This window comes from Pinus tabuliformis, chromosome X, assembly GCF_031772625.1.
Source record: "Pinus tabuliformis cultivar Carrire ecotype Pingquan chromosome X, CPIR1, whole genome shotgun sequence".
Lineage (NCBI taxonomy): Eukaryota > Viridiplantae > Streptophyta > Pinopsida > Pinales > Pinaceae > Pinus > Pinus tabuliformis.
In genome coordinates this window covers 700,243,780-700,260,329 of record NC_142308.1, presented here as the reverse complement: position 1 = coordinate 700,260,329, position 16,550 = coordinate 700,243,780, and the positions used below count along the sequence as shown (strand labels likewise).

Below are 16,550 nucleotides of genomic sequence, written 5' to 3'. Positions count from 1 at the left end.
TTTTTTTTTAGCGGCAGCAAAATTTATTGAATTTTTGCGGCGACAGTTGTTGATGGAGGTGGTGTATAATGAGAGACGATGTAGAAGGTTATATGGTGGAACGACTATGATTGCAACGAGTATGGGCTCGAGCGAAGGCGGAAGAAAGTTGAGAGGCGGCGAAAAGATGGACTGTGGCACAATACTGTAAAGCGGAAGGGAGGACGAGGGTAGACGGAATGGACGGCAGTACAAATTGGTGGACTGCAATGGCCGACAACGGAAGACGGGCAAGTGCAGAAATGCGACAGCAGGACTAGGAATGGTCGAGCGTGCGAACAGAGCGACAAACTGGAACTGTTACGGTTGACTGACGTTGGGACAGCGGCTCCGAAGGATGAGAATGTTGTGACTATGGTACTGCGATTGTGTGGCCTCGACTCGGGAATGTTGTGACTACAGTAAAGGACAGCTATGTTGTGTGGCCGTCCAATGGGTGTTTTTTTTGGTTGTTTTGTTTTTAATATATAATTTTTCTTTTTTTTATTTATTCAATATATAATTTTGTAATTTGTATTTTTTATTTATCTATTTTTTTAGATATATGTTTTTTTTTAATGACTTTTTCTTAATTTTTAATGGTCAAAGGCCAACTAGCGAATTGGAGACCCTCCAAAAGCTTACAGCAAAACGCTTCAACGACAACGAAGTTGACGAATTTCGATGGCCACAAACCTAGATTAAAGAACGAGCTTTGTGCAGTGGTGAAGCAGCCAAAAGATCGAACTGCTCCAATACCAAATGGAACCAAAGGATCAAACTGCTTTGATACCAAATCGAACGAACAAAGTTCATTCTTCAAGTTAACCACTCCAGAAGACTTGGAATATGTAAATCTCCATTGAGATACAAGAATATATATTAAAATGTATGAATAAGAATGATGATACAAATGAGAGTAAGGGGCCTGCTTATATACTAGGCAATGCCTCTTCATGGAAGGTCATGTCCCATTTAGACATGCCTCTTCAGTATTAATTACTAATTAACTTAATCGTTATTACAATTATCCTCATTATTTATATTTATATTATTTTATATATTTATTCGTAACAGATAACTTCTCCAAAGTCGAGAAAGGAGCTCCAATGAACAAGAATACTCCATAGATTACATCTTCACCAAAAAACAAGAAGGTTGAAACTCTCTCAGGAGGACCGAAATAGTCCAAGAGATGATGATGAATAACGATGATCCTCTCCTCTATTTATACGAGGATAAGTTCTAATAATTAGCCTACAAGCCCCTAATGACATGTCAAATCATAAAAATGCCTTGGATTTTTCAAGCCAACCCACTAGCTTTAACCTAAAATGCAAAAGTAAGCCCACACGTGTGAGTCGTTAGCCTTCTAGGGTAGATGTCATGTATAAAGAGTGCTCCAAAAGTCAAGCATTGAAGCTACAAGGTGCCAAGTGTGATGTAATAGCATCCAAAAATCATCATTTGAGGGCTAGCCCTCAAAACTCCATCAATGGTCTCTATGGTCCCCAAAATCCAGTTGGGGCACCACAAAGGAGTCTCTTGGGTCTCCAATTATGAATAAGTGTCCATCTCTATTCCAATGTTGAGGGCTTTGTAGGTGCTAATACTCTCCCAAGTCTCTGAAGGTGAGACCATCCGCATTTGGGCCCTGAATCGGCTACCATCTGTCATATGGTGCTAAGCCTGGCTTAGAGGCATGTTGGGTCCAAGTGTATCATCCTGAAGAATCATCAAATATAATGTAATGTGGTAGAACATCCTACGTGCAAGAGGTGCCCATTTGAGGGTTGGCCTTCAATTCTCCATCAATGGCTCTCTGTCGTCCCCAAAATCCAGCTAGAGCACCACAAAGGGGTCTCCTGGGTCTCCAATTGTGAATAAGTGTCCATCTCCATTCCAACATTAAGGGCTTTCCAGGTGCTAATAGCCCTCCCAAGTCTTTGAAGGTGAGACTATCCTCATCGAGGCCCTAAATCAGTTGTTATCCCTCATATGGTGCTACGATCGGCCTAGGGGCATGTTGGGTCCAAGTGTATCATCCTGAAGAATCATCAAATCTAATGCAAAGTGGCAAAACATCCTGGGTGCAGGAGGTGACCACAGTCATATGTGATGTGTTATTGTTGCTTGGAGACCCAAGGCTCTCAATGCTTCACCTATGGGATACTTCTCTGAAGACTTGGGTAAGGTGCCTGAGATATGGGTTGCTAAACCACCTAACAATCACAACATAAAGTCTAGTGAAAGCAACTAGTCATCAGGGACAATAATCATTATTGCATCTAAGTGAACCAAGCTTGAATGTAATGGGATATTTAATACTTCAAACAAGGATTCCTTTCCAAAATCAGGGCCTTGAACTCACAATGGTGTTTCCTCCTTAGGTAGGAGTAGCTAAAGGAAAACCCTATTAGGTGTTTCCAACCCCCAAGGGGAAGTGACATTTCCTCATTACACCCTTCAATTGATAGGTGTTAATGAACAATAATGATGGTATGGAGGGGAGAAGACTTCATGTCCAAGTGCCATGGTCAAATGGACTAGCATGATGGGGAGTACATAGATGTGAGGAGGGAGCAATCATGGATGGATGAATTACCAACTCGGCCTTTGTTTTTCCACCCCTCTTGTGTGCCTTTTACTTTTTCTTGATTCTTCTTTGTATTATTGGTCATAGTTCTAAGGGTTAGAGCTTGCTTTGAATGATGTATAGCAGTTGTATTACCCCTTAAGGATGAGCCATTTCATTGCTCATCAAGGTTAGGGCATCCAAGGGTTCCTTTTCATGATGTAATAGAGCAACATGTGCTTAAGAACCAAGTGATGGCCATAATGAGTGAGGTAGAGCTCATGCTAGGCTTTTGCCCACGTGCTAATGTTGATGTCCCAACCATCTTTTGCATTTTGATATTCTTTTTATTTTATTTTATGGCCGTGATAGGCTCTTTTATTTTTCTTTTAGTTGCGTCAACCTCCCAAGGAAACGTTTCGGGCCCTACCTAGGCATGATGATGTATAGGTGCCAAATCCCAAAGAAACAATGGTCAGTTGAACACAATGGATGCGAGATAAGGGCTTGTAATGTATGATGGAAAGTGGTAAGTATGTAATAGGGATAGATGGAACTATGTTATCTCAATCAGGGCATGTAGTGCCCCTCCTATACCCATTGGGCCATTAGGGGAGGACCCACTAGACTAGGAACGAAGATTAACGCCCCATTTAAGGTGAGGGAACAAGATCACGATCAAAACCCCTCCTTTCAATTCACCCCATAATCCATATCAAATGCTCAAATATAAACAAGCATAAGCACCCAATTGCAAAATGAATAAAGTACCTTTTTATTGGAAGCCCACCTTTGTCTATGTGCTTTTGTCGAATGGGTGGGAAGCATATGACTAATGCACGTGGCGGAGATATAATGGCGCACGTGGCGGAGATATAATGGCACATCATCGGCTAGCAGTGGCTGTCAGGGACTATATGGATGTTCGGCTAGATGTGAAGAATGGGAGGAAAGTTTTCTCCTATAGGATTACCCATTTTGGTGGGTAACAAATCCCAAACTAAAGCAACACCATGAGGAGTTTTTCCTATCCACTACACTCCCAGCCCAATTTGAGTCTGTATAGCCCTACAACTGCACTCCACCACTCTTGACATATCTCAGCCCATAGTCCTCTGTATCTCGCAAGTACCTGAGCACATGCTTCATCGCCACGCAACACACCCTCCTTGGCTCCACCATAAACTAGCTCAGGGTATTCACAACAAAGCATATATCTGGCCCAGTGTGGACCATATACATCAAGGAACCTATCAATGATCTGTACAAAGTGGGATCCACCAACTTCGACTCTGAAGCATTAAGCTTCCTCAAATTGGTGATCATGGATGTAGAACCTCAGGATCATTCCATGGCAGCTTCAATGACAGCCTTGTTCTTCCTCTCTACAACCCTATTTTGTTGAGCATTGTAAGGTATTATCAACTCCTTCTTGATCTCTGCCTCCTTGCAAAATTTCTTGAAGTTATTGGAGGTATACTCACCCCCATTGTCTGATCTTAAGACCTTGATCTTCCTCCCAGTCTGATTTTCTACAAAAGCTTAAGCTCTCAAAACCAACTAAAGACCTCATCCTTAGTCTTCATGAAGTAAATACATGTCCTTCTAAAGAAATCATCTATAAAGGTCACACAATAATTGTTAACATTCAAAGACTACACTGACATAGGACCACACACATCTAAATGCATTAGATCTAATATCCCCTTGGACCTAGCAACACTGCTTGGAAAAGCACTCTTGGCATACTTGCAAGTGCACACCCCTTGCCCACACCTTTCTGCTCTACACTAAACTCTAGAAGACCAATAATAATATCTATCGGTATCGGTAAAGCCCTATGATGCAAGTGAACCATCCTCCTATGCCATAACTTGCACAAGTCGTCCTTGTCTTGAACCAAAGAATGTATAGGTTGAGCCTGCAACATGTATAAGTTACCCTCTCTCCTCCCAATTATATGCCCTACAGTTGGACTGGAAGTTCTCGGCCTAACAAGTACCTATCCATCTCATAAATACACTTCATATCACTTGTCCTCGATCGCTGAGACTGCTAGAAGGTTTTTTGTTATCCCTGGAACATAAAGCACTTATGTCACCTACAAAGGTCCTCCTGACATAAAGCACCTACGTCACCTACAAAGGTCTTCATTTTCCTCAAAGTTTATTGTTGCTTTGATACCATGTTAATTTTCCAATACCATATCTGATTTAATATTCTTAGCAATTTACTTTGCACCCAAAAAATATATTCACCCCGGTAAATTATTTTCTCTAAAAATGGCTTAATAAAATATACATTGGTATTTAACTAAAATAATTGCAGCAGATTTAATACAAAATTAGTCACAAAACACAGCAGAAATTTACCCAACAAATTCTCCTTCACTTTTCTATTACTCATTAAAATTAGGGCTCCCCTAATAGAGAAAATCACCCTCAAAGAATAAACAGATAATACAATGTTGAAAGTGTAGCGAAGAAGGTCTTCTTCTTGCCTTGTGCCCTTATACAAGAAAGACCAGAAATAGTCTTCCTTTAGCATGCACGAGTTCCTAGGAAATAGGACAAGTCACGGAGCAGTTAACTCATGCACAAGAGTTGGAGGCTTAGTTTTGTTTGTCTCCAAGTGCGAGTTTATTTTTTGAAAAGGATGGGTTAGTTAAGGAGGACGAAGGCACCCTTGTAATTCATTCTTGTATGCATAGGTTGTGCGCGTGAGAGCATCTTGCAGTGAGAGTGTGTAAGGAGCAGCATGTTGCTGCACAAACTAGCAGGCCCAATAAATAGGCCAAAGCTAGAGGGCACAACAACAATTTGGGACAAAGGCCCACTATCACCACAACCTATGTCCCCCTCTCTTCTCGGATTTTCACCAAAGGGAGGAGTCCCAGTATCCCTCACTTGTGATTAATATGTCTACACTAGGGTTCAAAGTGAGGCAAGGATGGCTCATTCAATGGAAAGGTTCAATTAGGGTGCAAGTTTTGGGAGAAGCTAGGATGACTTTCCACGAAAAACCCCTTGAGAGAAATACTATACAAGACCTAGGGTCGTGATCTTTGACGAGATATGAGTTCATCCAGGCCAATATAGTTAAGAGAAAATGTTTTGAATGATATGCTACTAAAGTACAAACCTTCAAGAAATCCCTAAGTTGAAGGGAAGCTTCAAGGGTTCCCACTTGGTGTGATAGCTAGGGCATCAAATAAAATGAGATTCCATCGTTGGAATTCGTTCAAAACTTGAGGATACCTAGAGGAGAGACTAAAGAACAATCTTATCAGGACAGACTTCAAAACAAACTCCCCTAGAGGATTTCGCACCAAATCCTAGAGGGGCTTCCTTAGCCTTAAAGGGACAAAGAAAAGAGAGAGAAAGAGGTGAAGAAAGATTGATTTGTCCATTAGAAGGTGATCAACAAGGATTCTAGACCAGTTCTTGACTATTAGGAGAAATGGAGTCAAGATTTACTTTGATTTAATAATTTCACTCTTCAAGGAGACCTAATGCAACTTCATTATCCCTAGAGGAGGCAGCGTCGCAACTACAAAAGAATTTTATACTACGTTGACAATATGTGATGGAGTTTCGAGGATGCAATATACAAGGTTGACCTCTAAGAATATTCGTTCATCATCATCTATGAGTAATGCATGCAACCCTTACAATAACCTTAATGTTCTCACAAATTCGCATTAAACTAGGGCACATTAAAGATCATGAAATAACATTCCATACATTAAAATTTTAACAATGTAAAATATAGCATCAAAAGGTACTTACAAGACAATGAGAATTTATCCATCCATGAACATTACAAAAAGAAGCTCCAAGAAAAGATACCAAAGATTTACAAATGTTAAAAGCATCCAAACATCCAAATTTTGTCCAAAGTTTCAAGTTCGAGTTCCTCAAGTAGAGAGATCAAAATCCAAGTGATGATGAAATATAAAATGAGTCCTCTTTTATTTATATGAGGCACCTCAATTTTAATTTAGTCTAATACAACCCATAATAATATTTCAATGTACAAAATTACATGTCTTTGGTGATAAGCCCACCAAATAGCTCATGAAGTAAAAGATAAGCCATCCAAAGCTAGCTAAAATGATAGAATAATGGGCAAGAAACAGAAAGAGTCCTCAAAGTGCCATGATGAAGAGGAGGGCTCCACAAATGATGATCCAGGGGGTGGCCCCTTGATTTCCAAGCAAAACATCATGTGGTGCTCCCAAGTGGCTATGGGGCACAAGCAATGGTCTCATGGGTCTCCAAGTAGCTCAATAACAAGTCGATGCTCCATCAATGAGGGCTAGAAGATGACACATTCCCTCCCATGTCTCTCAAGATGAGACAAAACCTCCTTTGGGCCCTGGATCAGCTGCCAAGTGTCGAGTATAACGTGTGTCCGGTTGGGCAATGTGGTCCATGTGCATCATCATATCTATATAGGTGGGGCACGAACAAGAAATATGGTAGTGTTGAAGAATCCCATGGCATGGTGATCAATGCTTTGCATGACTGGAGGCCCATGGCTCTCAGCGCTCACCCTACAAGTGCCATTATGACCCTCTAGAGGGCTTGCATCCCGTATAAGGAGACCAAATCCAAGATGGAGACCACCTACAATCTTGTATAAGACCCAATGTGTCTCCTCACCTTCCAATACAATTAGTCATTAGAGAAATTGAGTAAATAAGCTTGCTAATCAAGGGTAGAAGAGGACACTTCATAGTGGCATGCCCTTCCAAATGGGCTTTAAATATGTACAATGTTACCATGCTCAACAAGAGAAGTTAACGAAGGACCCTATTAGGTGGTTTCAACCTCTAAGGGGGTGACAGGTCCATGGTACATCCATCAGATGACAGGTGACATGTTAAATAGTGATGGAATGGAGTGGGGGCAAAGGGAAGGCTTCAAGGCACATGCCATGGTACAAGGGTAGTTGCAAAGAATGAAGCCCACACATTGGTACATGAGTTACCCCGGCCTTTGTTTTTCCACCCTTCTTCATATGTCTTTTGTCTTTTATTGATTTTTCTTCATTTTACTGCTTGGGGCTCCAGGGGATGAGAGCACGATGCGTATGATGTAGCACTGATTACCCCATTAAGGTGGGGCAGTTTATAGCCCACCGAGGGTTGGGACAATCATGGGTTCCTGAATGATGCAGTGGGCGCTCATAGGAGCCCTAGGAACTAGGGTGATGGCCATAATGATAGGGGCTAGAGCTCATGTTTGGTTTTTTCCACACGCTAAATTTTTATATCCAGGCCATCTTTTGCGTTTTGTGGTACATTTCTTGTTTTATGTGCCCAAACTATGCTTTTATCTTTCTTTTTAGCTGCATCAACTTCTGGGGCATCATTCCAAGCCCAACCCAAGGTGTGGACAAGGGGAGGGGAAAGCTAACACTCCATGGACCTAGATGGGGAAAAATGTGAAAAGGGGTTATAATGAGCGGAGGAGAGTGTGGTGTCGAGAAGCGGGACCACACAACCCAAATCAGAGTTTCCCAAGTAATGCCACTCCTAAAGCTAGTATCCCATAAAGGAGATCCCATGGGACCAGGATACAAGATTAACCACCAAGTTGAGGCAAGGGAACAACAGTACAACCCAAACCTGTTCTTTCCGCCGAATCCCCCCACTAATCCATGTCCAAATGTGCCCAAGAAAAGCAAGCATAAACACTCGATTACATAATGAAAAATCATACCTTCAGGGTTGGAAGGCCCACCTTAAAACATACGATCATGACAAATGAGCAAGGGCACACAATCCTTGGCTCAGGTGGCGGAGAATGGTGGCACATCAAGCTATCAGGTGGCTACAAGGAGTTGTTGCCTGCCAACTAAAGACAAATTTAGGAGAAAAATTCTCCAATAGGTGTCACCCATTGGTGGTGGGTAACACAGCGTATACGTAGTTTGAGAGGAGAATTTCCTTGTGTTGTGTGTTAGGATTTAGGGAGAAATTCCTAAATAATAGGGGCTCAGATCTGCGCTAGGAAATAGGAATTTCCAGCGCTAAGGAATAGGAGCCAAATTGCACAAGGAAAGAGGAGTTTGGCCAGAGGTTCTTACAAGGAGTTTTAGCTAAGTACTAGCAAAGAAAACACTTGTGTTTTTCTATTGAAACAGTTTGTAAAGAAATCTGATTGCTCAGAAATTTTTCTCAAGAAGATGGTTTTCCTAGTTGGGTTCCCTAGAAAAATTTATTGTCTCTTGTGTAATTGGGTCTTTATCTCTGTGTTTAATTACGTTGTTTTTATTGTTAAGAAATTTTGTGTCTTAGTGAAAAGAAATGTAGTTTCAGATTGTTCATTCAAGCAACAAGCAGAATTTCAAGGAAATTCAACATGGTACCAGAGCACAGATCCATATAAAGACCAACATCAAGTTGATTAGTAGATCCAAGGTAATTCATCATATGTCAGACATCCCTAAAGTGGATGTCTAGTCTCAGGAGAAAAGGTTGTAACCTTGAGAGGAGTGTTTTGTGATTTATCTGTGCTAGGATAGCTGAAGATGAGGTCGAGTTTACTCTATGATTAGGGCGGATTTTTGTGCAGGTTAGATGTTAAAAATGGACAACTAAGTTCTAATTCCACTAGAGCTAGCCCATTTGCATGAGATGATGATGGCATTAAATTCCTCTTCTTAAGAGGATCAATTTTGACTTAAGGGACGATGGATCTCGACAAGCAAAAATGTATGTTTGAAGTCAAGCCATCGGAGATGGTTTTTGTCAAGGTTGGCCCCACAGTTATGTAGGCTTATGAAGTCCAAGAGACATGACCTTTGACCCACATTGACTTGTATAAATACAAGTAGAGTTAAGATCATTTTGGCACATCAACAATACACTTCTTCTTCTCTCTCCTCACATGATTGGGCAATTCAACATCTCTTCTTGGACAGTGAGTTTTCTCTCTCCTCTTCACACGTGCGGATCTTTTTTACTATAATTTCTGTGATTTCTTGCGCTTGACTTTTCCAGTGCACAGAGCAGTGTTGACCAATACCTTTGACTTCTCCTTTGACAACAATTTTTGTGGATTTCGATTTTGCGAGCTAGGTTGCACTTGTAGACACAGAGATTGAAGCCATATGTGATGTTTCACCTGTGTTGACCGCATATTTGAGGCAAATTTGACCACAGGAATGTTTGACCCTATTGACCAAGTTTGACATGTTTTTGTGGCTACGTTGACTACACTGTGATTGGCTAGAAAGGCGAGTTTCTCTCTCCTTTGACCAAGCTCCTTTGTGGACTATTGTTGCTGCATTGACCATTGACCTTTGTTGGTTAGGGTTTGTGGTTGACTTCTATTGACCAGAGACAAAACTGCAGAGATGGAAGAGGTCATCAAATTGACCTAGTTGTAGAGATGTTTAGATCTTCTATTGGGCAAGTCAACTTGTCTGTTGACTTTGACTATTGTATCATTGTACTTAAGGATTTCTCTCTTTATGAACATTTGATATTATCAAGAAGAAAAGATTTGTGGGTTTTCCCCCTTGTGGGGTTTTGCCCTAGCTTCAAGCCTCAATCATGTTGTCCCCTTGTCTTGGCTTGTCTTCTGCATTTATCGTTTTTGTTTTTCTTCAGTTACTGTCAATGTGATAATGATTTATGTGATTGCTAATGGAAATGAAATGGATGGAAAAATGGGCTAATATGGAACATTGAAGTAATTGTCCTAAGAAAAGAACGGGTTAACTAAAATTAACATTAGATGAGTGCTTGGGCTAGTATTTTATGCATAAGACTATGGTTTAGTCCTGTGACTAGGGCCGAAAAATTTTAGTGCATCAAGGAGGGTCAAGTCCCTTAAAGTAGTTGAATTGTGCATTGGTTGAGAGTTGGTTTAAGGGTCGAATTTCCTCATGGTGATGCGCAAACCTAAAGAGTCTAGGATTGGGGTAAACACAGAGTTGTATAGTGGCCATTGGTTAGGGTCGTCCTAAGGTGACCGCAGAGAATACTAACAGGGTCGAGGAGGAGCAAACATACAGTTGCACAAAAGGTGTCTCTAGTTGATGATTGCAAGGACGTGTGGAGGGTTGTTTTGCATGGTTTGGACAACAGATAGTGATCCTAAGTTACAGTGGAAACGTTTGAGGATTCAATGTTGTGTGGGTTGCTAGTTGATGCCCTAAGTACAGAGAACAAGTGGGTAGACTTGTTATTGTTAGTGGGCAGCCTAATTATGGTGCCCTAGTACTGTCAACAAGGAGTAGGCTTGTGACAGTTAAGAGGGCAGTTTTTTAAATAGCATAGTTTATCATATTTGTGGAGGGTAGAGATTAGTTTGTAGAGAGGTCTTTGGGTAAGAAAGATGGCATTCCAAGGGTTGAGATCAGACCATTGTTTAGAGGGAGCCTCTAACTTCGTTCCATGGAAAGGGAGGATCATGATAGTATTGGAGGATAATGGGGTGGGAGAGTTTGTAAAGAACGTTATACCACCACCACAAGATCCCAAACAGTTGACCCAACATACTAAGAATGATATCAAGGCAAGGAGGATTATTCTAGAATGGGTCAGAGACCATATAGTTCCTGATATCCATGAGAAGAAGACAGCCTTTGAGATGTTCAAAACTATTTTAGATCTATATCAGAGTACCAGTGATGGCAGGAAGCTTGCTCTTAAGGAGAAGCTAAGGAGTATTTAGATGAGCGCTAGAAAGCCCATCGTAACATATTTGTCAAGGTTCCTTCAAGTACAACATGAATTGGTTGGTGTTGGTGTGACTGTACCAAAGCATGACCTTGTGAGTTTTTCTCTTCTACGACTTCACAATTCTTGGTATGGTTTCCAAGATGCAGTAAGTGGCCGAGAAAATTTTCCCAATTGGGAAAGGCTATGGACTAATCGTGTTCAAGACGAGATCCAGAGAGAGACCAGAGATGGTAGATCGATGAAGACAGAGGACAAGGAGAAATTTCCCCTAGCAGGCAAGAGCAGTAAGGCCAAGGGGAAGGAGGGCAAAGGAGTGGCCAAGTCTGGTCATAAAGACAAGAAGAAGGATTTGTTGACCACTGGAGTGGCACCTGAAGATTTTTTGAAGACTCCGTGCCCAAGGATGTATCAAAGGCTACTTGTACCATCAAAGATCATCATATAAACAGATTTCTTCAACTCCACTTTTTTTCATCTTCTTCTATTGTACCCAGATTCCACAAACCCTGCGAGGATGATGTAAAGTGATGCTAGTATGATGAGTTTGAGTCATATAACAAGCCTAAGTAACTTGGGACCTTGTCATCAAGTGAGTTTACTCTGAAAGGTTTTTCTCACTTGGTTAATTATAATATCCTTACGGGGACTTAATAATTAATAGAGTTTTCTCCTCCAAACATAACCCAAAGCCGGAGTACGGCTTGAAGGTGAGGCCTTGGGTGAGTCCTAATGTCTAGAGTCATTGTATATTACAATACTAGATCACTCATAAAATTTTGTAGAATTTGGTTAGGTCTAGGGGTCATTCTTTTTATTTTTTAAATTTCCCGCATGGTGGAAATTTGAATAAAATCTGAATGTAATATGTAATAAGTGATGTCTAGAAAATTTGTATGGAGTATGTGTGCTCAAAATTACACCTCTCACCCTCAACTTTCTACAATGACACACTTTGAGGGGTAAAAAGTAAGTTCTAGACCCTCAAAACCCACTTCTCCTAAGTCTAGTGGAAAAGGTGGCAATAAATTGAGTCAGAAATTAAATAAATGGAGAAAAATAAATATCCACATATGCTAAATGATGTGGAAATGAAGTGGAAAATCATTGAGGAGTCAAAGTGAAGTTCCAAGGTGATGTGGACTCCTTGATTTAAGAAAAAAACATGTGCTCTAAAGAAATTGAATTCTCATTGAGGGGACCACGAGTTTCTCAAGGAAAACACATTTAATGAAGCAAGGAATTCAAGTTGGCTTGTTGAGTCATCATTTGGTGGGCTTTGGACTTGGAGTTCCACTAGAGATTAGTAAAGAGTGGTCTCCTATCACTCCACTCTTACATACACATGTCCCTTCCACATCAACGAGTTCTCCTCCTCAAGGATTGCATGGGCCTCTCTAGAGGAAATCGAATGGTCACTTGGGGAGGATCAAATTGCATGAAAGAGCCTTGGGATTGTCATCATCACACTTGTCCCATGGTTTTTCATTGGGATTTGCTCCCATTTCTCTATATAATAGAGCTTTGAGCTCTCATTTTGTATCATTGGTTTACTAGCTATTGTGCTTGCAAAAGCGTTGCTACTTTGTACATTTTTCAAGAATTGCAATAAAAAGACTTTGGAGTTTCATTCATGGGTGTTATTCCTTTGGAGCATGGTGCATTGTAAGTTATTGGTATAATCTCTTCTATTTATGCTTTGAATTATTTCATTTTCCATATACTCTTATAGTCTTGCTAGTACAAAGTTATCTTGTATTAGCATTTGATTTTAGAAGTAGACTCTAAATATTGAAAGTTCTCGTTTTTTTTCAAATAAATTTCTAGAAGTTTCAATTTATTGTTTGTTTATCTAAATCTAGATGGACTAATGTATGATTAGAGTATTGTAGAAGAAAGCGTGAGGGGAAGTCTTTGGGAGACCAACCCACTGTTGAGGCATCTTAAAAGGAATTTTCATTTGTTATTTCGATCTTTCAAAGTTTATTTTAAGAATAAGTGTTCTTGCAGAGATTCGTTTAGACATAGCTTGTATACAAGCAAGCACTTCATATTTTAAATCTCTTCAAATTGGAAAGGAGTTTGTGGCTACATTTTCAGCTTGATCCGGGCAATATTCAGGCTAGAAATTCTTTCAGCAGTGCGTTTTACTAGTCAGTGGCAATTTGCACCACTTTGTGGGTTTCCTGGAGAGTTGATTTGGGGCCAAACCCCTTCTGAGTTTTGTTTGCCTTGTTGAGATAGTGCACCAACTAATTTTGCAGAATTTTCTGAGCACTTCTGAGGGCAGATTTTCCTATTTGCATTCAGCAGGCAGCAGCAGAAATTGTTGGAGGGCACCATTTATTTTGGGATCATTTCCACCTCTTGGGTTCGCGGGATATTTCTGGGTTTTGTTGAGCGGGTGGAGAAGAACTTGTGGCTAATTTCTCGGAATTTTTGAGCACTCTAGAGGGGTCAAACAACATCTTCCGTCCAGCCAGGAGTTGCAGATTTCTAGGGCCACTGCAGAAATAGAGGGGGAAGTACTTCCTAGCAGTTGGGCAGCATACTTTCTCACATGGTGTTGTCAGCCTTGCTTTAGCAAGCCCAGGGGCACACACTCCATTCAGATTTGTACTTTTCACTTGCATATATAATAATAAAATGGTTCAGTTCTGCGCATTTCGTGGCTAAATTCGTGGGTCACTTACTGCATGTTGGATTTTGTGTGTTGCATGTGTATTTTAGCTGTTTTTATCACCGTATTTCTTAAATAGGAATATTACATCCATGGCCAATAATAGGGGCATTGTACTTTGTGTGGACGCAAGGTTCAAATCTCTCCCCCACCTTAAAGTGGGTTGTTGTTTAGCAGTAATGCAGAGTTGTGGTTAGTAACTACCCAGGATCAATCAAAAGCAAAATTACTAATGAAAAAATAAAATAGTAATGATTGCCTTGCACCACTCAGGACAGTGGACCAGCCTGATAAAAATAGCATACCCGCCATGACTTTTGCTCAGTGAACCACTTAGAAATCCTAGATAATTGGAACTACACATAAAAGACTAAGCAGAGTATTAATATTTCACAAAATTCCAGCTGTAGGTTTCATAATTCACAACCACCTTCAAGTAGCTTTCAATAATTAATACCCATCGGTTTTCAGGGTTTTGGTTTTGCAAGCAGTACGAGGGGATGTGCTTTCTTGGTTTCTTTTCTTCGCTGAATCTCGTAATCATTCAAAGAACATTATAGAGAGAATGATGGACAATGCAAGTATGAATTCATCCATTCAAACCTACCTGAAATAGCTTTAAGAACGGCTTCCTGGGGCGGACTTTGATCTGTCGGAGAAGGATTCCCACCATAATTAGCAGTACAACGAAGGTGTGATAAAACACTGGGGGATCGCCGTAACCTGGACCTCAAATTGACTTGGGAAATTGGCGTTGAATTCATGTATTTAATGGAGCGCCTAAGCATAAGCATAACCCACGATTCTGAGGAACATGCCAACGCCATTCTCAATCTTACTTCACCTCCAGTCACAATTCCGCACGCCATTATGTTATATAATTTAATACTTCTTCTCTAGCAGACCTAGAGCAGAGCAGACCAGACCATCAACTTGATAGCCAAGAAAATTGCAGATGATTTTGGAGATAGTAACTTGAGAAGGGGGATTGTTTAAATGAGTAACAGAAGCAAGGGAGGGAATGCTGATATTATTTTCAGAGTTTCTTGATTTGTTTTGCCTCTGGAATGGATTGAATTAGAGTATAATCCGGTACAGTGGACAGCCGTCCGAGCAAAAATAAGCTCCGTAAGTGATATATATATATATATATGCTTGTGTAGGCGCATCAATGTCATGTGCCAGGCCCGCCCAGGAACTTATCAACTTATTTGTGGTGGGTTTTGGGTATTAGACTAAGCACTTTGCGGATTTAAGAAATACATTAATAAAAGACAACGTGTGATCTCCTTTGGTGCCCTTTATATTCATTTTATTTGTTTGCCATGGTGTCCACCTTTCTCATTATTATGAACTTAGGAAATTTATTATTATTGTTAAATTAAATTTTATAACATATAATTAGCTATTATAATTAAATATTATGTATAGTATTACTTTAATAAATTAACTTTTTTATTTTTATTATTTGATTTTAAATTTAAATTATACATTAATATAAAAATAATCAACTATTTAATATGTTATTTTAATATCATAATATGTTATTTTAAGTTATCATATTATCTTTTTATGTAATTTCTATTGAAAGATTTTGCTTAAATCATTTTTAGTGTTTTGTTGAACATGATTATATAAATCACTTTATTGTTTACCTTGTTTTAATTATGATTATATAACTCAGTTTATTGTTGACTTTGTTTATTGGTAAAGAGAATTGAAATTACTTTGTTTATTGGAGAAAAGAATTGAAATTTTATTGTAAAGTGATAGTTATTAATTGGAAATGAAGAAAAAACAAAAAAGTTTTAAAAAGTTCTAATTAAAAGACAATAAACTAAAATAGAAAAAACAAGAAGAAAAATCAATTAAACTTAAAATTAGAGCTTCTTAATTATTATTTTTACTTGAAATTTGTGGTTTTGTGAAGATTTTTGGACAAAGTTATATACATTAATATATATAATATATAAGTTTTGGTGAATAGGTGCATTGTTAAGACACTTGTTTCATAATGGTTATTAGTCACACCTACCCAACCCTCATCTAGAGGTTATAGTGGTAATGGTGGGAATCGAATACGAGACCCACCTAGTTGTCAATTCCTCTTGTCACAAAATAAAAAGTATTATAATATTATATATGTATTATTAATATATATATATTATTATAATAATAATAATAACATAAGTATATAATATAAGGAGTGGTGGACAAGTAGACCTATTCTACTTTTGAAATATAGGTCAAGCAACAAATAATCAAGTCAAGGCCTGTGGCCTTTTCTAGGGGCTTCTTCAAGTCTCCTATTTAAATTTGAGAAAAATAATAATAGTGGGAGATTCTCGAAACTTAATTCATTGTATCCACTCTGGTTCCTCTCTTATGGATCTAAAATTACAAATCATCTTCAAAAGAATCTATTCTCTTTTCAAGATTGAAGGACGACACAACATTTCATGTCTTAAGAAACAATAACAAGAAAGTCAACCTCCTTATGAATAAAGGCACCACAATGGGACCTCACACCCTTATTGTTAATGAAAGGGTGGGGCATTATCCAATCCCTTAACTCTATGTTT

General features: G+C 39.4%; 1 protein-coding gene across 1 annotated transcript in view; it reads right to left on the bottom strand.

Moving 5' to 3' along the window:
- LOC149141915 (phosphoribosylformylglycinamidine synthase) overlaps window positions 1–15,106 on the bottom strand; it is a 331,659-nt gene extending 316,553 nt beyond the window's left edge. The window contains exon 1 of the mRNA XM_089448663.1: window positions 14,576–15,106. Within this exon, the coding sequence (XP_089304789.1) occupies window positions 14,576–14,837 (262 nt within the window). The 5' untranslated portion in view covers window positions 14,838–15,106. The remainder of the gene's footprint in view (window positions 1–14,575) is intronic.
- Between the last annotated feature and the right edge of the window lie 1,444 nt (window positions 15,107–16,550).